The 24,404-nt window shown below is 41.9% G+C and overlaps 1 protein-coding gene across 2 annotated transcripts in view; it reads left to right on the forward strand.

The window, feature by feature from the left end:
- Window positions 1-17,745, forward strand: part of PALM (paralemmin) — a 142,121-nt gene extending 124,376 nt beyond the window's left edge. The window contains exons 5-9 of one of the 2 annotated variants that reach the window (XM_089673563.1): window positions 520-640; window positions 7,153-7,174; window positions 7,301-7,360; window positions 10,505-10,636; window positions 15,159-17,745. In XM_089673563.1, coding sequence (XP_089529689.1) covers window positions 520-640; window positions 7,153-7,174; window positions 7,301-7,360; window positions 10,505-10,636; window positions 15,159-15,676 — 853 coding nt within the window. In that variant the 3' untranslated portion in view covers window positions 15,677-17,745. The remainder of the gene's footprint in view (window positions 1-519; window positions 641-7,152; window positions 7,175-7,300; window positions 7,361-10,504; window positions 10,637-15,158) is intronic. The other variant, XM_089673564.1, reaches the window with a different exon arrangement.
- The last annotated feature ends 6,659 nt before the right edge of the window (window positions 17,746-24,404 follow it).

The following is a 24,404-nucleotide window of genomic DNA, read 5'->3' on the forward strand; positions in this document are numbered from 1 at the left end:
CGGTTTGGGGATGGTCCCTTCCTGTTCCAACATGACTGTGCACCGGTGTACATAGCAAGGTCCATAAAGACATGGATGAGGGAGTTTGGGGTGGAGGAACTTGACTGGGCTGCACCTCAACCCTTTGGGATGAATTAGAGCAGAGACTGCGGGCCAGGCCTTCTCATCCGACATCAGTGCCTGACCTCAAAATGCACTTCTTGGAGAGTGGTCGAACCTTCCCATAGACACACTCCTAAACCTTGTGGACAGCCTTCCCAGAAGAGTTGAAGCTGTTATAGCTGCAAAGGGCGGGCCAACTGAATATTGAACCTTACGGACAAAGGCTGGGATGCCATTAAAGTTCATTTGCGTGTAAAAGCAGGCGTCCCAATACTTTTGGCAATATAGTGTACTTTTTTAGGACTTGAATAAAATACATTAATAAAAAATAGAACTATACACAAAAAAACACTATATTTTGTATTTAAAAAATATATAGTTGGTTTCCTAATAATGAAACCCCTTTGTCTACTTCAGGTTGGAGGGAGAAATTGAGTTTCTGGAAAGTGGGTTGTCCAGCACATCCACCAAAGAGAGCCTAGCAGAAGAGATGGCACATTCAGAGCCTGAGAACCAAGACACTGTCAAAATTCAAAAGGTGAGCCTCTACCTGCAAAATAGTCTCTGCAGTTGTGCACAGATTGGGATGTGAGATATGGCTGATAGTGCTGCTGTATGCTATTTTTTCTTTGTATAAATCATACAAAGATTCTCTATAACTTGGAAATGAGACATGGTCAGATACAGGGGCGGACTGACAACTCATGGGGCCCCCGGGCAATAGGGGATCATGCGGCCCCTGTGTCCTTGCCCAAAGTCAAAAAAGCCTATGAAAAAGGTAGCAGGGGCATCTCATGGGGCCACCTACTGACCCCGGGCCCTCGGGCAGTGTCCGAGTTTCCAAATGGTCAGCACACCCCTGGTCAGATATCTAACTTTTCACAAGCTTGTGTTGTAATAATGTCTGGCTTGGGAGATAACACTCACATGTTCAGCTGTAAATATTGTCAGTTGTATTACTGTTGTCTTTTCAGCCATTTATAATGTAACTAATATGAACCATAGCTACATAAATGTACTTGTCCTGTAATGTCACGTCCATATTTTTGTGCATCATATTTCTTCTTGCTATGCTATGTGAATAACTTGTGCTAGACTGTGAGGACCCAGTCACACCACTTGCTTTGGGCAGACCTAATGCAATAATAAGTCTACTGTTTCCTGTAGGCTCAGTTTGCATCAACACAACATAGGGGGTCAAAATGGACCTTGCTTCATTTAAATGTAATGCAAAGAGCTATAGTGCACTTCAATGCATGTTATGGAAAGTAAAATAATGTGTTTTGGTTCCTGCTGTGAACAATTACAAGATATGAACATCAATGCAACTTATTAAAAATGCACAGTAGCACAATGCTTTAACCTCCGTAGCAGTATGATTATGTCCATATTTCTGTGCTGAAAGCGGTACATTTTTTTGCATGGAAATATGTTGTTTTTTTATAGTAGGCTTGTAATTTTTAGGAATAACTCACTGAAATCTGTCCGAACAAGAGTCTAGTAAACATCCCGGGTAGGATAAAACTTGAAAAACAAAATCATAAATTATAATTTAATAAATAATCATAAAAAATAATAATATAATAATAATAAATTGAATTCAATAATATAATCAAACCAAAAACACTGAAATTTGAAATATAGCGCCAAGTTCGCACATCACTGAGCAAAGTCGCAAAATCGTTTTCAGTGTCTGATGACGAATTTCCCCACGAATCATTATCACTCAATTCTGCAAGTAGTTCTAATTTACTATCGCTGTTCTCTAGTTGGTCTAAAACCGCTTTTGACCTAAAGGAATGCTTTTTGGGCGCCATGGACTTTTCTAAGTTACCAGGCAGAAAGAACAGTCAAAATGCAGGCAGAGCACAGGACAAAGCAGTAGGGACAAAATGTATGTGAAATGGTTTGAAACAGTAATGTTTTACTATGTGATTTTAGTTTATTAGAAAATAAAATTTTTTAAATTTGCCGCTGGTTCCATCCCCCGTACGTCCCGACGCTCGCAGGGACTGGAACACGGAAGCCGGATGCCGGCATCGGCCAGAGGAGATGGCCGGGGATGCTGTAGGGGACGCATCGCGGGAGCGCAGGACAAGGTAAGCGCTGCAGAGAATCCCTGAGCAGCGCCGCATGGTAAGCCCGAGTATAGCTCGGGGTTACCGCTTTTGGTACTGAAACTTTACCCCGAGCTACACTTGGGAATACCGCCAGGGGGGTTAAGCACATGTCAATGCATACTAAACACAACAGATCTGGTGTGAATTCAGCTTTAGCACTGTTAACACCAATGCGAGTTGTCATGCAATTTGACAGTTCAAAATCGCATGACAAGTCGCACCCTAGTTGTGCTTATGGAACTATTCAGAATTGGCTCGATTTTGATTTTGAAAACAGTTCCTGTGCTATTTTTGGTGATTTCATGTGCGATTCGTATTGACCTCTGTGCATGAAACTGCACAGAAATTGGCAAGCCGCCCACAATTCTGTAGACAATAGCAGTCTATGTATTAGCTATGGATCCACCCCCTCCCTGCTGTCAGTCACAAGGGGAGCAGACCTGATGGTGAACTAGTGGAATCCCCATCTGGCTCCTCCACCCCCAGGTACAAACCTCCCTGCCCCTGCACCTGCCACAGCTGTTGCAGTGAGGGTGGAGTGGATGCTCCAATGTCAGTGTGCCTTCACAAGAAATGCATACCCCAGATCCATGTACTTGCTTCCAACAGGTACGTGAATCTGTTGCCCACAACAACATTTGTGGTGTGGAGGCACAACAGAATTCTAGAGTGTGAAATCCCCTGTATATGTACTGGAAAACCAATTCATTCATTGAGCTCCAATGGCAGAACCATCTACAGAAAGGAGACGTGGAAACCTGACAGGGTTTAGAGGTGGTAAATCTTAAGTTAAAGTGTATGTTTCCCTAATTATTTTTTTTTGTTTGTGTGTGTTTTTTTAAATCATAGTCATTGTTTTCATGTACGTCTTCCATACCTGGTTGATCCTGCCAGTCACCATTTTTCCTTGTTCTAAACTGACCACACAAAGCAAAGAGGCGGATTGGTGTTAGCGTAGTCAGTTTAATCCTTTGACTGGCCATTCAGAGGTACAGGACACTGTGCAGAAAAACAGCATGCCTGTATTAGGTAGTTTGTTCAGCCACCACACCCCCCCCCCCAGCCAGTGACAGCCTGCCTCTGGCACACACATCCCCTCCCAATCATAGCCTGCTCTTGAACACACCCCCTGCTCAAGCACAACAGCCTGCATCTTGCCCCACACTGAACATGCCATGGAATAATATCAAACTTTAACTGATATATTATCACTCTACATCTGACAAAATGGAGGAGATTTACTAAAACTGGTACACACAGCTGGGCATATTAATCAATCAGCTTCTAACTACGACTTGTTCAAATAAGCTTTGACACAAAATCTGGAAGCTGATTGGTTTCTATAGAGAGCTACACCAAATTTTGCACTCTCCAGTTATAATAAATCAACCCCTGTGTGTCTGCACAGTGGCCTGTAACCCCACCCCCTACTATCAGGAAGAAGAGATGCATGGTCACATGGCAGAACTTTTTAACCTTGTAAAAAAAGGTAAGAAAGATAATTTCTGAAACTAAGCAAAGTTATGGTGCCTGCATAGTCATAACTATATTAGAAAGTGTCTAACATTGTATATTCACAACTACTTTAAATTTTGGAATGTTATGCAGTAGAAAAAGAATACTTAAACTGGGAATGATTTCTTTGAACAGTCATTCCCAAAGTGTAGCATACACCACCCACAGACAGGATGCAACAACCACCTTATCCTTAATGGTGCACAAGTGATTTCAAGCAGACCTCTGGCTGAACCACACCCCCTTTTTTTCTTACTTTTAGGTGGGATTTTCACATTTCAGGTACTCACCCGTCCAGCGGATCCAGCTTTTCTCACTGACATCCTCTCATGCCAGGCCACAGATCTGTCCCACTCCACCATCTTCCTTCTGACGTCATTGAGAAGCCTGCCAGCTCTTCCTGGTTCAGCAGGTGGGCTTCCAATGATGCACTGATAGGCCAGCATTCTGCCTGCCCTTTCCTCTATGGAAGACTATGCCTCCTGGGATATGTGCCTAAGGCGCATGATGGGCACAGGGAGGCAGAACCAGACATTTCTATCAAGAAAAAAGAAAAAGTATGGAGAGAGGAGTGGAGTGGAGGGAAGATGCAGAAGAGGCTGAAGGTCCACTTTAAGCCACCCATAGATGGTTCAGCGGGGACCGTCTGTGGGAAGGCTGGTTGTACCCAAGTCAATCCATCTATACAACCATTTACATACGATAGCTATCGCCGCTAGCAGTAATTATTGTGTACCGCCAACAGAACACAATAGCTCTGATGGGGATTCCCCCATCAACATTGACTGTGTTGATGGAGAAATCGAGCAATTTTCTTTCCTTCTACCCGTGGTAGGAGGAAAGAATTTTGAATCATCTATGGCTCGCCTTAATGCTTCAGGACATGTTCAGACATGTTCAGCCTGGATCATCCCTACAGACTGTCATGCATAGTAGTTTTGAGTTACTGCCTGTTCTGTGCTTGGCACCACAGAGGGTCGGCATGAAAGTTGAGCTTTCATCTCCAGGCTACAGACCAATAACAATGAGCAGCCACTAAGGCTGGCCATATGTGGTTATTTTTTATTTCATTCATCCAGGGGGCTGAACAGAAACAAGATACCTCTATCCACACAAATGAGAGGTATGAAGGAATCCCCACCTCCAGGACATTGTAGGACATTGTTGTCTGGCTTGGCCAGTGGATCTGTAAAAATCATTTAGTAACTAGTAGTCTTTGCAGTGTTAATAAATAGGATAGCTGGTTGAGTGGTGCTATGTCTCCTGTTAGTAGTAGGTGGGCTAACAATAAAGTAGTGATAGAAGAACAACTCGGTAGTGTGTGGGCATCAGCCTGACAGGAAGAGAAGAAACATTCTTCCTTTTGCTCTTTAATTATAATACTGCCCGATAATAGGTATACTTGACAAATGATCAGTCTTGAGGTTGGCATTGTGCAGAAACCCACACACTATGATCATTATTTTAATGTTTTGTAATTAAATACAAATTTTGCATTTTGTTAGGAGTATTGTGTATGCCATGGGTTGTGGGTGTTTCTTCAGATGGCTTACTTAAAAACAGTATTATATTCATATCTTGGAGAAAATGCTTACTGAAAATTCTCCTCCCTTACTCCCTTAGTAGTACAGATTGTTGCACAATATACTGGCTAGATTCCGGTATTATTTTTTTCAATAGGAATGCAATTTCTTGGCCCAGCAACCTTTTTTAAAGTCCTTTTGTTAATAAGTGAGTCCTCAGCAACCTAGCAAGACTTTTTAAAACACTATACAAAACTGGTGGCCTTCTGTTATTATGACTGGTGGGCGCTATTGATGCTTATTCCCCTGAACACTGTTCGCATACAATACCCCCTGTAGTTCTTAGGAACAGGTAGCAGTGGCATAATTACATCACCATTCGCTGTAGTGGGTGGAGCTGGGAGTCTGAGACTCCCAGTCTGACACTCGTACTAACTGTGAACTGATTGATTGATTGACAGGTCAGGAGACTCCTGGAATATTTGTGTGCATGTATGTGGGATCCCTCAGGGACCTCCGTTTATTAGGCACATATTGCACAGTGATCGTGCAAACCCAGCATTCTATGTCTGTGTACATACTAATACAGCAAGTTGTTGCAGCTTACTATCGCTTCTCCTCTCTCCCTCATTCAGGAATTGATCACCAGGAGCAGAGAGAAGTGCAGGCAGCAGAGAAGCACAGATCTGCCCTCTGCCTGCTTCCTCTGATGAGTGCCTGGCCAAAAACTCATCAGAAGGAACCTGCCAGCTACCTTTTCCCCTGGCCTTAGCTAAGAGGAGGGAGGGAGGAGGCAGCTTCTCCTGGCTCAGTCTCCCTTTGGTAAGTGTCTGTGTAGACACAGTCAGACCGGATGGAGATCTGAGGCTAATATTGGCGCCACATTGTAGAGCACATATTGACTTACAGGGAGAAAAAACTACAACATTCCTGTGACAAAATGATATTTTGTGATATTTTTTACCACACGTTACAGATCTTTTTCAGAATAGGTGCACTATGTTGTTTATTTGACGTATATCAAGTGCACATCACATTTGCGCCAAAGGCATCTCGAAAACGCAACAGGACTCACAGTCTTTTCCTGCTTACTGCTATCATTACAAATGTTTTTGCTACCCTTTTACATACAATAAATTATTTTCACTTAAGCCTTGTACACATGGGCCAAAAAATTGGTCGAAATCGGTCAGTTTGGCAGGAACCAGCTGATTTTTGATCCGTGTGTACAGCTGTCTGTTTTACAGGAGCTGCTCTCATGACTTGCTTGTGTCAAATGGTCATGCTAGAAAACCATCATCTGACCAACATCTGATCAGGGTGCCGAAATGAGATTGAAGTTTGCAGCCAGATACTCAGTAAAGTACTTACAACACTTTTCTGGCACTAAGGTGCTTTTCCAATTCCAACAGGTGGCAACAGATTCAGGTAGCTCTTATTACTGCCACTTCTTACCATCATTTCCCACAACTGTGAGCTCCACTTAGTGGCCATAATGCTGTTTTTTTCTGAAATACCTCAATAAGGTGACATCTTACTTAAAACACAGATTCATGGATCAATTCCAGGTACTAACCAGTGAATCACACTATTGCAGTTAGATTCTAAAGAACTCAACCAGGCCTTAACTGGCCTTATCATTCGCAGCTGCAGCTGTTAAAGGGTTGTGACAGAGGTAGGACTATCCCTATTTTGATATATGGAATTAGAATTTGATCCAGGAGTTCTTCCTTTATCAAAGACAGTCACTTTTCCTGTATTTCATTATTTTCCTGTAGAATATGCCAAAATTATTTTGATGGTTTAATTTTTTCTGATATGTTAACCTAATGTTAACTTCCTTTTCTGATAAACATACAAAAATAAAGTATTCATTCTCTTTTTTATTTCAGACCATAGTGAATGTTGCCAGGGGTAAGTTCAGTTTGCTTTTCTTACATATGGCATATCATTTAGGCTCACACGCAAATAATTGCCTAAATTAATGTAATACTTTGCCAGTTGTTCAGCTTAAGCAGTATCAATTTTCTATGTTTTCAGATCAGAATGCTATACAGTCCCCGGCAAAGAAGACAGATAGTCCAGATATGATGAGAGCAGGTGAGTAACAGGGTTCACAGCCTATATTTTGGCATCTTCTTCTATGCTGGGCACCCTTTGGCTTCCACAGCACCCAGGAAAAAGGCATGGCTGAGCTTTAGTTGCTAATACCAACCTAGTGAAGATGGTTAGCACTTTAGTTGGTGGTGTAAGCAATGATGATCTGCAGTAATATATAGCACGCAATCAGAAGTGAATGTACCGCAAACTGGTCAGTGAAAGAATTCTGATTGTTTTCTATTGGTTACTGCACTTTGTGGTTCATGCCTTCTATCATAAGACTGCCTTTGCATAAAAATAGTAATGGCACATGGCAATACTGCACTGCCGCAAAATTAAAGCAATATTCACACATACTAAAATATACCATGGCTCTTCATTGCTAACTAACATAGTATTAAAGTGTACCTGTCATGCCATGTTTCTGTTGTTGATGCATTTGGAGCAAAAGATTGGTTACTTTAGGTGGTATTTTTAATATTAGCGTACATAGATAGATGAGGTCAGTGCACATATTAACTTTCTGTTTTAGTTCTTCCATACACAGTCATTGCTGTTCAGATAAACAGCAGCGTACTGTAAATTTTTAAAGTAAACAAGTACTCTGTGGATGAAAAGTAGTATCTACTTACCTTCTGCTAACTCCTGCACTACCTATATCCTTTGCTGGCCTTCCTAAGAAAAACGTCTGGGTATGGGGAGCACATGCACATAAAATTCCCCCTGCCTCCCCACAATGCAGCACTGAGCCTGGGTGTCCAATTGCCTGTATGCAGTCCTTGCTGGAGTTTAGACTTAGTAGCCTGCCCTGCACAGTCACTTTAAGGACCGATTCACACTATTGTGGTGTGGGAAACCGCTTGTGAATCTCACCACAATCCTCTTCAAATCACATGCGTGCGGTTTGAGTAATTCATTTTGTATGGCTCAAATCACACTACAAATTGCATCGCACCTCCAAGAAAAGTGCATGCACCTTTTTTTCGCACTGGAATTGGACTGCATGGGTGTTCACACCCATGCAATCCAATTCCCCCAATTCTGTAAACCTTTTTTGGTGGTGTTGTAAATTTAACATAGACACCCGCAGCGGTTAACATGAACGGAGTGCGATTCTGAAGTGGTGCGGGAAACACATAGAATTTGTTGCAAATCCCGTACCGTATAAGTGTGAACCGTAATTATAGTGGAAATAAAACCCCAGAAATGCTCACCTCCACCTTCCAGTTTTACACCTTTCGCCAGCCACTGTCATCTTCTCCCCAGCTACTTCTAGGTACCAGGTTTTTGGTTTCTCGATCAGCCATTGGTAGAATGACATCATCATGCTCATGCACGCAGGAGTCAGTCATCCTAGCACAGTCAAAGTGCACATGTGCAGCTCAGTGTTCATTCAATAGAAGACTGCGAGTAGGCAGGTAAGTGTAAGAGAAAATGTTCCCCCTTGCCAGAAGGACACTTATAGTCCAATGTTCACAAGTGCAGCACCCTCTGGGGACAATGGTGGTAATTGATCTACGTGGTTATGTATCACGTTCTGGGAATGGTTAACCCTTTTAGTGCCACCACCATAACTGTGCAGCCACCAGATCTTTTCTACATGATGCCAGCAGCTTTTTGAGGTCACCTGTGGTTCCATCTTGAAGCTCACCTGGCTTTTTGTGAGCCTGGGACTGGTGTAGGGAGATTCAGAATGGCTGAGCTTTTTTTCAAGGATGACAAGTGGCGCAGGAGATCTGCTCATGCTCTTCATTCTGGATTCAGGAGACTGAACCTGGAAGTGTTCATAATTAAGTACTTCCAGGTTCAGAGCTGTCAAATCCTGACTGGGACTTTCTGTTTGCTAGAACTAATGGCAGTGAGGACACCAGGGGTTCAATATAACCCTTGAAATAGTAGTAAATAGAAGAAGTTCAAAAAATATGTAACTAAAATAGTAAAATATAATGAAACAAAAATTGGTCTGGTCGTGAAGATTTTTATTACCCCAGACCTAAAACTGTTAAACTTGGTAGAGTCAGCTTTGATCTTATCCTGGGATAAACAACACTGTTTGGTTTTTATAAGCCAGGCCATCTGGTTGCCTGTTCCCCCAAGAATGAATGGTCAGGGGCACCTGATCCCACTAAGAGAAATACTTTTTTTACTGGATTTGGCAAGTATTTTCATGTCTATGGGTACTTTTAGGGCACTCATGCATATGTACCTGACCTTTGTAAGCAAGGCAACACTTTCCAGTATCGATATGAAAATCATGCTGTTATTACAAAGAAAGAAAGTTGTTGGAAAATCTGTTTGTGAGCCGGCACAGATTGTTTCTTTCCTATGGGGAAAAGGGAATGAAGCATTTAGCTTTGGTTGAATCGGTGAGAAGATAACCGTAGGTACCAGCAGTGCAAAAGAGGACAGACATATACCCAACTGCCATTCCCCATTCTACTCAGTATGTAAAATTTTGACAATATTATGAATGTTCTGGCTGCCAGAAAGATGGCTATTGAATATTGTTATTGTGCTATTATGGGCAAATGACAGGTACTCTTTGCATTTGACCATTTTTGGTATACTTGCTATAATTTTTTACTGGATAAGTAAATAGTGCTTCTGAACATTCTTACCAATTCATTACATAATATGCACTAAAATGTTAACATTTTGTCCCTGCTTCAGTTTCAGTTGGCTGTCTGTGACAAAATCGAACAAAGTAACAAAATATAGAATTTGTGAAAGTCATTTAATAAACTTAAGTGAAAATTATATTTTATTTTACACAGCTCTGTATGCTTTTTCAATTTTTCCTTCAAATTATATATAACCAATCTGGAAGCAGTGGCATAATGTCACATCATGTTAACATGCAGTAATGACAATATGAATGCAGTTATATCAAGTAGTGGCACCGACTGTGCTAATCACAGCTTGCTGTTGCTAGCCCTGTTGTCCTCACAGCATGATCAGGATCCTGTGCTGGGGATATAGCAATCCAAGGAAATGGCCACATTGTCTGCTACCTTTCTGCTTTGCTACTTTCATTCTGAGCCCGGTTTCCCTACTGTGTTTACCTGCTTGTTGCCCCTCGTCAGGGCTTTGGGAGGGTTTTGGGGTGCTGTAAAATTTAATGTTGCTGTCCTGTTTGTGTCCCAGCCATGTACTCTGTGGAGATAACAGTAGAGAAGGACAGAATCACAGGGGAGACTAAGGTCCTCTCTAGCAACACTGTGCTCCCCAAACAGCACCTGCTGCAGGGGGTCAAGGTGTATGAAGATGAACAGAAAGGTAGGGTTCTTTAGGAAGATGGTGTTTACTCTCCTCAGACACAGATGTAATTCTGGGTGCAAATATATAACATATTGTTGATTAAAGACATTATTTTCTCCTTCTGGAAGCCTGTACCAGTCTGCATCATGATGCCAGAGCAATTGTGGATCCAAGATTTAAAGTGGATGGAGAAGCCATTATGAAGTTTTTTTTGCCTTTTATTTAATTCCATGACTGCTTTTCCATGATCTTGTGAATTTTATACATAATAATATACTTTCCAGGTATACATAGTACTGTTATAGGCTGCCTTTCTGTACACATTTCCACAGTGTCTAATGATTATATATATATATATATATATATATATATATATATATATATATATATATATATATATGTGTGTGTGTGTGTGTGTGTGTGTGTGTATATATATATATATATATATATATACACACACAGTGAAGGAGATAAGTATTTGATCCCCTGATGATTTTGAATGTTGAACTCACAAAGAAATGATCTGTCTACAAATTGAATGGTAGGTGTATTGTAACACTGAGAGACAAAATAGCAACACAAAATTCAAAAGAAATGCATGCCTAACAAATTATGCACTGATTTGCATGTTCATGAGGAAAATAAGTATTTGATCCCCTTAACAAAACATGAATTAGTACATAGTGGCAAATCCCTTGTTGGCAATCACAGAGGTCAGACGTTTCCTGTAGTTGGCCACCAGGTTTGCACATATCTCAGGAGGGATTTTGGCCCACTCCTCTTGGTAGATCCTCTCCAAGTCATTAAGGTTTGGTGGCTGACGTTTGGCAACTCGAACTTTCAGCTCCCTCCACAGATTTTCAATCGGATTAAGGTCTGGAGACTGGCTAGGCCACTCCAGGACCCTAAAGCGGAGCTCCACCCAAAAGGGGAAGTTCCATTTTAAAGACTGGTCCCCCACTCCTCATTAAGGATTGGCACCTTTGGGGGGCGAGTACCCGAATTTGACAGGTACCCGCTCCTACTTTGCTCCGATCGCCAAGGCGATCGGAAGTGGAAGGTGTCCTCCCTCCCTGTAGTCTTTTGGGACACGTGGCAGGTCCCAGAAGACTACAGGACCATTCAGGAAGCGCAGCATTACTCGTGCATGCGCAGTGGGTACCCGGCTGTGAAGCCGCAAGCTGTCTCAGCCGGGTGCCCACACTGAAGATGCCAGCGCCCAGGGAGAGAAGACAGCCGGTATAACGGGCTGCAGGGGACACACCGCGGGACCGAGGGACAGGTGAGTATGTGTTTTTTAAAAGTCAGCAGCTACAATTTTTGTAGCTGCTGACTTTTATTTTTTGAGCACGTGAGTGGAACTCCGCTTTAATGTGCTTCTTCTTGAGCCACTCCATTGTTGCCTTGGCCGTGTGTTTTGGGTCATTGTCATGCTGGAACACCCATCCATGACCCATTTTCAATGCCCTGGCTGAGGGAAGAAGGTTCTGACCCAAGATTTGACGGTACATTGCCCCGTTCATCGTCCTTTTGATGCGGTGCAGTTGTCCTGTCCCCTTAGCAGAAACACCCCCAAAGCACCACCATGTTTGACAGTTGGGATGGTGTTCTTGGGGTCATAGGCAGCATTCCTCCTCCTCCAAATACAACGAGTTAAGTTGATGCCAAAGAGCTAGATTTTGGTCTCATCTGACCACAACACTTTCAACCAGTCCTCCTCTGCATCATTCAGATGTTCAGTGGCAAACTTCAGAGGAGCCTGGACATGTGCTTTCTTGAGCAAAGGGACTTTGCTGGCACTGCAGGATTTCAATCCTTGTTGGTGTAGTGTGTTACCAATTGTTTTCTTGGTGACTGTGGTCCCAGCTGCCTGGAGATCATTGACAGGATCCTCATGTGTAGTTCTGGGATGATTCCTCACTGTTCTCATGATCATTGACACTCCACAGGCTGAGATCTTGCATGGTGCACCAAACCAAAGGAGACTGACAGTTGTTTTGTGTTTCTTCCATTTGCGAATGATTGCACCAACTATTGTCACCTTCTCACCAAGCTGCTTGGCAATAGTTTTGTAGCTCAGTCCAGCCTTGTGTAGGTCTACAATCTTGTCCCTGACATCCTTGGACAGCTCTTTGGTCTTTGCCATGGTGGAGAGTTTGGAAGCTGATTGTTTGAATGCTCCAGTGGACAGGTGTCTTTTATACAGGTAACAAAATGAGATTAGCAGCACTCCCTTTAAGAGACTGCTTCTAATCTTAGCTTGTTACCTGTATGAAAGACACCTGGTAGTCAGAAATCCTGCTGAATGATAGGGGATCAAATACTTATTTCCCTCATGAACATGCAAATCAGTGCAGAATTTGTTAGACATGCATTTCTTTTGAATTTTTTGTTGCTATTCTGTCTCTCAGTGTTACAATACACCTACCGTTCAGTTTTTAGACTGATCATTTCTTTGTGAGTGGGCAAACATTCAAAATCAGCAGGGGATCAAATACTTATTTCCTTCACTAACTATATATATATATATATATATACATACATATGTATATATATATATTTATTTATTTATTGTTTTATATAAAGGTCATTTTCTTAATTTAAAGTAACATACAATAAGAAAACATGGAACAGGGTATCCACTGATGTGTGATTGATACAATGCAGTATATCAAAACACTACTTAATATACATCATGTACATCTGTAGAAATCCCATCAGAAGTACAACTTTAACACATACTTTACAGCTGGTGCATGTACAAAACAAAAGAGATCATAATCCTTGATGGCAAAATAAAGAGTCTGAGTCCGACACATATAAACCCTGAGAGGTGACAACCAAAAAGTACAACATAGCAATACAAGCAGCAAATTTAAACCTCAACATCCCCGGACAGATTTTTCGTGGGCAACCTCTAGCAGTATAGGACAATTCATACATAGGTAAGGCCATCATTACTAAATTAATACCCCTGTGCAAACTAGGAGGGTCTGTTTTTTCCATTGTAAAGCAATGAATTTTTAGCATAAAAGAAAATAAATCTCAATTGCGATTTTTGGGCCGCCTCCTCTTCAAGGTCTCCTAGGAGACATCTATTTGGGATACAAATATTAGGTATGGCTTTTTTGTTCCATAAAAGCAGTTATAGAAAATCAGAATTGGGCCATACTGGGACAAGCCAATATCATATGGAAAAAGTCACCCGTAGCCGCATGACATCTGTAACACTCCCGAGAGTTTATCCTGCCGAATCTTATACAATCTAAGTGGAGTATAATATATCCTATGTAGATATTTTAGTTAAATGAGTTTATCCACAGCTGCAATAACCCCAGATAATTGACTCCCAACACTTCCCCCCAAGAGACGTTTTGTAATGTAGGAATATCCGCTTGCCATTGAGTCTTAAGTTTAGCCATGTGAGGTGTAGAGGATAACAATAAAGAATAATACTGTACCTAGAAATCAACTTAGATTGGTTGTCTTCTGTCAGCGCAATTTCAAGCTCAGCAGGCTCAAGATGAACAATGATTATATTTTTTAAGCATTATGATAGGCTGTTTACACACATGCCTGCATTCATACATATACCGCTGGGCTTATTTTATGCGAAAGTTTAAATAGCATTGATGCTTCACCTGCTGGTTGCTATGTCACTAGTGGGCCTCTTTAGAGGTGCAGGGATACACTAATGACATGGCTTTTGGGACAAGGAGACACACCCAAAAATGTTGGATGCTGAAGATTCCAGTGGTGGGTGTATTTATGTAATTTACAGGCTGTTTTTTCACATTTTTTTTAATATGTTCAAGTTTACTTCATTTACTGAATGTATTTTTATACTATTTTAAAACATATGCATGTATACCATTTAAAGTGTTTGTAAACCTAAAAAAAAGAAGAAGAAAAAAAGCAACATAATATGCTTTGTAATGTTCCTATTTAATTTGATGTTGCCTGTGTTGAAAAATACCTGATTGATCCTGTCTGTGTCCCTACTCCTGAGAGTAAATTGACCATGCTAGTATGGGTGCCAGTCCATGCTAGCAGTGGTCAGTTTACGTCTTGTGTAATCTCGCTATTTGTACAGGAATACAGTGCAACAGCACAGCGTGGCTGTACCTTCCATGATCAGTAGGAAGCTATGCCGCTCCCTCCCTTGCCCATCTATCCTGGCTTGAGTTATGTGGCTTCCCCTTCAGCTGTTTCTCCCCTCCTGTGTAGCTGCTGGGTATGTTTGCCTTTCATTGCCTTGGAAACATGGGGCACCCAGCAGCCAATGTCTTTTTCTCATGTGATGTAACTGCCCCAAAGCATACATGCACACCAGCAGGTCTATAAATTGCCCGAGAACATAGTGATCGCGTGACCTGCATTTTACAGGGAGAACATGACATATTAAAAAGGGAACATAGTAAAATATGGTTAAATGTATTGTTTTAAAAAAGTGTTTAACACTTTAACTTTACAACTGCTTTAATTTCGTTTGTTTCCTTTTTTTCTTGCATTTTTCTTACAATCTTTTATCTCCCTTCAGTTGTGCATGCAGTAAGATCCGAGGTGGCAGTTCCCAATGATACGGTTCACCCGCTGAGTTCCACAGAGGTGGAAGAGCTGATCACAAAGGCAGAGGAAGCAACACTCAGTGAGATTTCCTTAACCGCAGATGAGAAGACCCAGATCAAAAAAGCATCTCCCCGCAAGGAGATCCCTGGTGTGCAGGCTCGGCCTCCTCAGACATCACCAGGCCCAGAACAACCAGTAACCATGATTTTCATGGGCTATCAGAATGTGGAGGATGAGAATGAAACAAAGAAAGTTCTGGGTGTGGAAGAGGCTATCACTGCAGAACTAGTCATCATTGGTGATGGGGATGCCCAACCAGCTGTTGATGGAGACCTACAAGAAAAGGCTCAGCATCCACCCAATGGTGCTCCTGTAGATACTCCCAACAAGAGTGAGAAGCCAGAGACCAATGACACAGCAGCGCCCACGAGTGGAGAGCAGGACCTAAGCATGAAGAAACAAAGGTGCAAGTGTTGTAGCGTGATGTAAGCAGGAGAAAGTAGGGGAGGGTTGTGCCTTTCCTCCTCTACTTCACATACCCCTTAAAGCCTAAGATGGGAGCTCCCATGTCACCATGGGGAACTGCTACCCCTTAGCCTTTTTCTCAGTTCCATAATGGGTTCCCTCTGTTGCTGCAGCCTTTGAGGGAGCCCCCTTCACAATTTCAAGACTCAGAATGTGGTATCCAATCTGCCATAAACATTGCATCCTCTTAAACCTGGAAGGACTGTACAATATATAACCCAATAATTTGAATGACTCAGGCCACACTGAGTTTCCAACTTAAAGCTTTTCAAACTGTGAAGGAGGCTTTTTTCCATGTCACTCCCAGGTGTATGAGAGGGGTGCTTGTTTTCTTCTCAGCCCTATACATGCTGTGATTGCAGAAACAGTTCAACATTTTCTCTTGTTGCCATTTACCATATTCATCTATGAAGAATCTGCAGCTCTCTCTATATATTAAGAAAGCTACTGCCAATTTTTACAAAGAAGACGTTCAGCCTACACTTCCAAATGCCTCCAATTTGCTCTTCTCCCAATGCTAAGCCTTATTATTGCTCAAGCCTGATTTTCAAGAGAGATTAAAAAAAACATACATGAATTGATTGTGATGTGGATAACACAGAATTACTGAAATGAAAATCTGTCTGGAATATTTTCCCTCTGGATATGGGAAGCCGAGCAGGACTAGATAATTATGTGAAGATGACTCATACTTGTACAAAAAAACTACAAGTAATTAAGAGGTATACTGCCATGGAATTTTATGGTCATATTAATTCTAAGACAGCAACAGAAAAAGTGTTGAGGTTTGGACCTTATTTAGCCCAGCTATAAGAAGCATTATATGATGTGTAAGAGCAAGGGCCCATCAAACAATGGATTTTCACTTCTTTTGAGCATTTGTTTAAAATTATATATATATATATATATATATATATATATATATATATATATATAGTAGGTCACCTCTGAAGGTGTATTTCAAGTAAATTGTTATGATCGTAAAGGGTACCTGTTTTTTCACTTAAATCCGCTCAGCTTTAAAAAAGCCAACTCAACACTCATGGTCTTCTTCAGCTACTAAACCTGAACAGAGAATATAAGGAGATCATGAAAAGATAGGAAACAAGTGTACCACAGGCACGGGCAACTCAATTCCTAGTAACAGATGTAAAATGTAATGAGAATATGAAGGCCAGGTGTTCTGTACACTAGTCCACCTTTTCACAATTTCAGTGGATACAAAGAAAGTGAGCAAGATTTTTTTAGTGGGAGTAGGCACTATATGAAAATTGTAGACAGGGTGCCATATAGTCAAAAAAAGACCCTGTGTAAGCGTATAACTGTGTACACTTTATTTATCATTACAAATGCCACAACTAAAGGTGCAGAATATTAAACCTGCCATTGTTTCTTGTATTTATTGGCATGTAAGAATGCTTAGTAATCACTGGAACTGGATCATGGCAAAATTATTTCCTTTCCCATCAACAAATAATGGTAATTGAATTATTGGTCCATTAGAATCTCGTGTTAGCAGTCTCCTGAAGAGGTTTTAATGCTCCAATAAGTAAAAACTACATTACAGCTATAGTCGTTTGAACTCAGTTCCACCCTATAAAAAGAGTGCAAGAAGTGCTGAAGATGTAATATGTAGGTAATATTTTCCTTTACGTCCATTTGTTTGAAGCTGTAAGCTCTAGTGGCTGTATAGGATTGTGTATTCTGCAAGACCTTGTATGATGTGCATGGAGAGGTGCTGCAGGTCTTACTGAATTCCCTCTGATTTTCACCATCCACCCCTTTGCCTAGGAACCTTGTATGTTAATTGTGAACCCTCTGTGCCCAGCTGAGTTTGTGTGTCCCAGATGTAGCACATGAAGCTGGGTGTTCATGAGGTCATAGGTCCCAAGCTGGACTTTCATAATGGTGCCTCTGTCTTTTGCTCTACCTGCCCGATACTGAACCTCACCTTCCCTCTTTTGCCCAAATTTCAAAAGAATTCACTGTAAAATATGTCAGTAAGTAAATAAAATGTGTCATTAACTACACAATTGCAATAGACTTTTCTGTGTGCGTGGTTGTGACTGACATTCAAATACCATTATATTTCCAGACCAACTAAAAAAATATGTTGACAATGGGAAAATAAATGGAAACACTGTAATATACAGTACATGACAACTAGTTACCACAGCAAAATGACAAGACACAATCATGCATTATTTTTGCCATGTTAATTGTACAATCTGATGCACTTGTTTGGAGTCATTCACCTTTGTGGGCTGTACAAAGCTAAAAAGCTTATGAACCCTGTGAATCTACACAAACTTTGTGCCATATGTAATCTGTAGTATGGGTTGAGGAACAATGCATTCACGCTTGGTGCTAGTGGCTCTGTTCATTGGTATTAGCTTCTTCAGTTCCTATGAATATGAATTTCATAAAGTCATGCAGGAAATGATTATTCTTTAGCTTCACATAGACATGCATATATTTATATATATATATATATATATATATATATACAGTGGGGCAAAAAAGTATTTAGTCAGCCACCAATTGTGCAAGTTCTCCCACTTAAAAATATGAGAGAGGCCTGTAATTGACATCATAGGTAGACCTCAACTATGAGAGACAAAATGAGAAAAAAATCCAGACCTTCACACTGGCTGATTTGGAAAGAGTGTATTTGCAAATTATGGTGGAAAATAGGTATTTGGTCAATATCAAAAGTTCATCTCAATACTTTGTTATATATCCTTTGTTGGCAATGACAGAGGTCAAACATTTCCTGTAAGTCTTCACAAGGTTGGCACACACTGTTGCTGGTATGTTGGCCCATTCCTCCATGCAGATCTCCTCTAGAGCAGTGATGTTTTGGGGCTGTCGCTGGGCAACATGGACTTTCAACTCCCTCCAAAGGTATTCTATGGGGTTGAGATCTAGGCCACTCCAGGACCTTGAAATGCTTCTAACGAAGCCACTCCTTCATTGCCCGGGTGGTATGTTTGGGATCATTGTCATGTTGGAAGACCCAGCCACGTTTCATCTTCAATGCCCTTGCTGATGGATGGAGGTTTGCACTCAAAATCTCACGATACATGGCCCCATTCATTCTGTCCTGTACATGGATCAGTTGTCCTGGTCCCTTTGCGCAGAACCAGCCCCAAAGCATGATGTTGCCACCCCCATGCTTCACAGTAGGTATGGTGTTCTTTGGATGCAACTCAGCATTCTCTCTCCTCCAAACACGACGAGTTGTGTTTCTACCAAACAGTTCTATTTTGGTTTCATCTGACCATATGACATTCTCCCAATCCTCTTCTGAATCATCCAAATGCTCTCTAGCAAACTTCAGACGGGCCCGGACATGTACTGGCTTAAGCTGGGGGACACGTCTGGCACTGCAGGATCTGAGTCCCTGGCGGCATTGTGTGTTGCTGATGGTAGCCTTTGTTACGTTGGTCCCAGCTCTCTGCAGGTCATTCACTAGGTCCCCCTGTGTGGTCCTGGGATTTTTGCTCACCGTTCTTGTGATCATTTTGACCCCACGGGGTGAGATCTTGCGTGGAGCCCCAGATCGAGGGAGATTATTAGTGGTCTTGTATGTCTTCCATTTTCTAATTATTGCTCCCACAGTTGATTTGTTCACACCAAGCTGCTTGCCTATTGCAGATTCAGTCTTCCCAGCCTGGTGCAGGTCTACAATTTTGTTTCTGGTGTCCTTCGACAGGTCTTTGGTCTTCACCATAGTGGAATTTGGAGTGTGACTGTTTGAGGTTGTGGACAGGTGTCTTTTATACTGATAACAAGTTCAAACAGGTGCCATTGATACAGGTAATGAGTGCAGGACAGAGGAGCCTCTTAAAGAAGAAGGTACAGGTCTGTGAGAGCCAGAAATCTTGCTTGTTTATAGGTGACCAAATACTTATTTTCCACCATAATTTGCAAATAAATTCTTTCCAAATCAGCCAGTGTGATTGTCTGGATTTTTTTCTCATTTTGTCTCTCATAGTTGAGGTCTACGTATGATGCCAAATTACAGGCCTCTCATCTTTTTAAGTGGGAGAACTTGCACAATTGGTGGCTGACTAAATACTTTTTTGCCCCATTGTATATATATATATTGCATATAAGAATACTGATTAACTTACGGATTCCACCATAAATTATTAATTTGACACAAGAAAATATAGGAGAGAATCTGGTTTTCAGCATGCAAAAATACAGTGACTTGTTTATAGAATAATTCTTATTAACAGAATATTGTAGTTAAACAAGGACTAATATTTATGTTCGCATTACCAGGCATAATTTGATATTAATAATAGTGTTGTATTAAATTAAAGTAGCTTAAAGTGGAGATCCACCTAAAAAAAAATAAATAAAAGTCAGCAGCTACAAAAACTGTAGCTGCTGACTTTTGAAATACAGCCACTTACCTGTGCCTCAGTCCAGCGGTTTCCTCACCACAGCTGGTTTCACCAGCCATCTTCTCTCCTTGGCGCCGGGATCTTCAGTGTGGGCACCCGGCTGTGACAGCTTGTGTGAGAAGCGCTGCGCTTTGTGAATAGCCCCATAGTCTTCTGAGACCTGTCACGTGTCCCAGAAGACTACGGGGAGGGAGGGGGGGAGGACAACCTTCCGATCACCTAGACGATTGCAGCAGAAGTGGGAGCGGTTACCTGTCAAATTCGGGTACCCACTCCCCAAAGGTGCCAATTCTTAATGGGGAGCAGGGGACAAAGACTTAAAGTGGAACTTCCCCTTTTGGGTGGAGCACTGCTGTAAACTTTCCTATACCTCAACTAGTCTGGCTAAATGATTAGGTGATTTTGTACTGTAGTTTTCCTTACATAGTCCTGCACTATTTTTCTATTAAAGCAGTATTAAACCCAAAAGCTAACATTTAATATATTGCCTTACCAATTGTGAGACTTGATGGCTGCATTAGTTTTCTTTTTAAAAGCTTTCTTTCCTTTATTTTCACCTGGTGGCCTGGTCAGCAAGTCTGTAGTTTATCAACAGAATAAGCTGTCCTGCAGATATAGCAGTTGCACAGTTGACACAAACCATTTACCACTGACAGGGGTGCAAAATGCAATGTTCCTATTGCTGTAACTGCATAACCACTTGCCGCCCACCATATAGTAATATGACGGACGCAAGGTGGTTCTTTCATTCTGGGAGGACGTCATATGATGTCCTCCCATTCTAATCGCACATGCGCAGCTCCCGGAGTGTGCAGCGCGGTGATCGGCGGTGTGCTGTGTCTCTCGGACACAGCGGATCACCAATCCACGGAAAGAGCCGAAGATGTCGACTCGATCATGTGATCAGCTGTGTCCAATCACAGCTGATCACATGCACACAGGGAAATGCCGGTTATCGGCATTTCTCTCCCCTCGAGCTGTCGAGCTGAGAGGAGAGCCGGTAATCGGCATTCCGCGAAGGGGACATGTACACTCATCATCAGAGCACTGATGATCAGTGTAGCCCCAGCAGTGCCACCTGTCAGTGTCCATCAGTGCCAGCTGTCAATGCTCATCAGTGCCACATCAATGCTACATATCAGTGTCTACCAGTGCACATCAATGCCACATATCAGTGCCCATCTGAGCTGCCTTTCAGTGTCACCCATCAGTGCCAGTCAGTGCCGCCTATCAGTGCGCATCAGTGCCATCTATCAGTGCCCATCAGTGCCGCCTAACAGTGCCAGTCAGTGCCACCTAACAGTGCCAGTCAGTGCTGCTATCAGTGCCAGTCAGTGCCGCCTATCCGTGCCATATATCAGTGCTGCCTTTCAGTGCCCATCAGTGATGCCTGTCAGTGCCCATCAGTGCCACCTATCAGTACCCTTTACTGCAGCCTCATTAGCGCACATCAGTGAAAGAGAAAAATCACTTAACTTTTTTTTTTTTTAATTTTCAGTGGTTTTTAGTTTGTTTAAGAAAAAATAAAAAACCCAGAAGTGATTAAATACCACCAAAATAAAGCTCTATCTGTCGCAAAAAAATGCTAAAAATGTCATATGGGTACAGTGTTGCATGACCGCGCAATTGTCATTTAAAGTACAACAGCGCTGAAAGCTGGAAATTGGCCTGGGCAGGAAGGGGGTATAAGTGCTCTGTAGGCGATTGGTAAAGAGTGTTAGTTGGAGTTTGGTTTCAATTTGTTAGTGTACCTAAATCTGCTAGTGCATCTAACACTCCCCGCAGATTAAGAATGCTGCTGTCCAAGGTGTCTCTGTTGTTCCTTTGTCCAGAGCATAGGTACTCTAATACAGGAGATGTGGCCAGATCACAAGGTGAAAGCAGAGGGGAAAAAACATAACAAATAAAACTAATGCCGCCACCACATCTAATGATCGGTAAGCTGCAATGTAAAGGCTTTAGTTATTGTTTGGATGCAACCAATATTTTGTTTCTAAAACTCTGTATAGTTTACAGAAGCTAAATATTATGAGCAGTGGTGTTAAAAAAACCACAGGGCTCCATAGAAAAATTTTGAATGCTACCCTCAATAGATATAAAAACACACCACTGTACAACACCGTAATTATCATGGCAGGTGATGACGCACTGAAGGGGATATGGGTATGATATGCAAGGGTGGAGGGGAAGTCTCAGCCAGGTGATCCAAATAAAAGAGGAAGAGTTGCCCTTTGTTTAAAAGCACACTTATTCCCTAACAATAATTTAAAGAGTCAAAACCACCTTGCCAAATGATAGGCAAAGCGATATTGTCCATGCAAAAGGGTTCTCCGGCCCAGTCATATTCACCTTGCCAGTGCTCAGTCACTGCTCTTTCCTCAACCACATCTGATGACATAACACCTGGCTCGTATGGTTGACCAGGGCCGTGGATAAGGGGGTACCACCAGTCCTCCTGTACAGAGCCCATGTCAGCATGGGGGTCCAGGCAGCCTGTGAATCGGATGTGGGCAGGGAGAGTGATCAGCACTGTTTGGGGGGGAGGGGGGCAATAGCTTGAACCCATCCCCTGTATGGCTCCCTCTGCAGCAGCTGAAAGCTGGCTTCTCTCCTTCCCGCTGACTTTCAGCCAGTCATACAGGGGATCGGTTCCAGTAATTTCCCCCCCACCACACCCATCGCCCTCCATATGCACCATACAATTCCCCCTGCTGCCCAGGCCCCCCACCAATGCCGTGCTGTCGGTTTCATGGCTCTCCACCGGCAGCTGAAAGCACACAATAGGATCCTTCAGAATGGAGAGTGGGGGAAAGGTCTGGTAAATACATCACATTTACCCCTTTCGTTCCTGAATGAACACTACCAATCACTCACTGTGTTCATTTATAACCAAAGCGTAGTAAACTGTGTTTTTTTTTAAGAGGGGGCCCTGTCAGGTTGGCTGTATGGGGCCCCGTGGTTTCTAACAGGAGCCCTGTGGGGGACCATATGTCCTCCGCTTTTGTAAAACTGCTTGAGTATAAAAGTCAGTTGTTGGCTCCAAGCACTGTCACATGCAGTAAAGGGTTATGTCACCAATCCCCAAAGTCGCAGCATTTTGATGCAGCTGAGTTTAAGAATGATGTAGTTATTTGAAATCAAGTGCGCAAGGTAAATTCTGGATGAGGAGGGAAGAGCTGCGAGGCAGCGCTGACAAGATAAATATAAGGGGGATGGGAGGTAATAGAGTCTCTTCAGTATAATGACACCAAGACCAGCATTTAAAAGAAGATAAAGACTTACACTAAATCAGACCTTTTGACTTTCCTGGGCCACAATGGAAGAAGAGGAATTGTGTTGGGCCAAACATAAACTACGGTAACATTAAGGATAGCCGATGAGCAGAAAAAGTGGGACAGATCACAAGTGAATGATCACTGATATAGATAATGTACTTATCTGAGTAATAAATCCTCATTGTTTTGTAATTTTTTATTGTAAAAATTAAAAGAGGGCAACATAAATATAGTGCAATATTTGGCACTGTTTTTGATAAATGAACGCATCAATAGCTGCTTGGGTGGATGTAATAGCAATTCTCAATGAAAGTGCTTATCAGATATTTGAGTTCTAATTTTGCGCTTCCTGTGCTTCATCCTTGATAATAGTTGCTCAGAAATGGAAATGCTGCCAAAAACTGATGGCATGAATAAGGCGTGATCATGAAGAGTTAAATATATTTCTTTGGGAAGATAAAACTTGTAAAAGTCCAGAGACACTGACAAAATTTTCCACAACACATCATGTGTCCTGATCATGTGATTACTGATTGGCCAATCAGTGATCACATGAATAGTAGTAACCAAGATGTCACTTCTGATACCATTGCTTACTACTAGTGAAATCTGTGAATGATCACAGAGGTCACATGGCACAAGGCTAGTCGCAACAGCCTTGTACCATGTGACAAGCTGTGACCAATCACAGCTCTCACAGTATTTCTCAGTGGCTGCAAGAATGCAGCCAGAGAGAAGGAGAAATTATTGTTTTTACAGCCTTTATGGGTGTGAAAGCAATCAGTGTAAAAAAAGAAGAAACATTTTTTCATCACCCCCCACAAGTAGTACAGTGTCACTATGGTGACACTGTACTGCTAGGGTGACAGTATGTTAAAAAAAACATAAATAATAATATAAAAATTTAAAACATTTTTAACAGTATGTTAAAATAAAAAATAACCCAAATTAGTTTATAACCAAAAATTATAATTTAGAAATGTCCACCTGCATCGGCAGCGC

Source organism: Staurois parvus, unplaced genomic scaffold (assembly GCF_062004578.1).
Source record: "Staurois parvus isolate SC_StPar_1 unplaced genomic scaffold, SC_StPar_1.0 ptg000141l, whole genome shotgun sequence".
NCBI lineage: Eukaryota > Metazoa > Chordata > Amphibia > Anura > Ranidae > Staurois > Staurois parvus.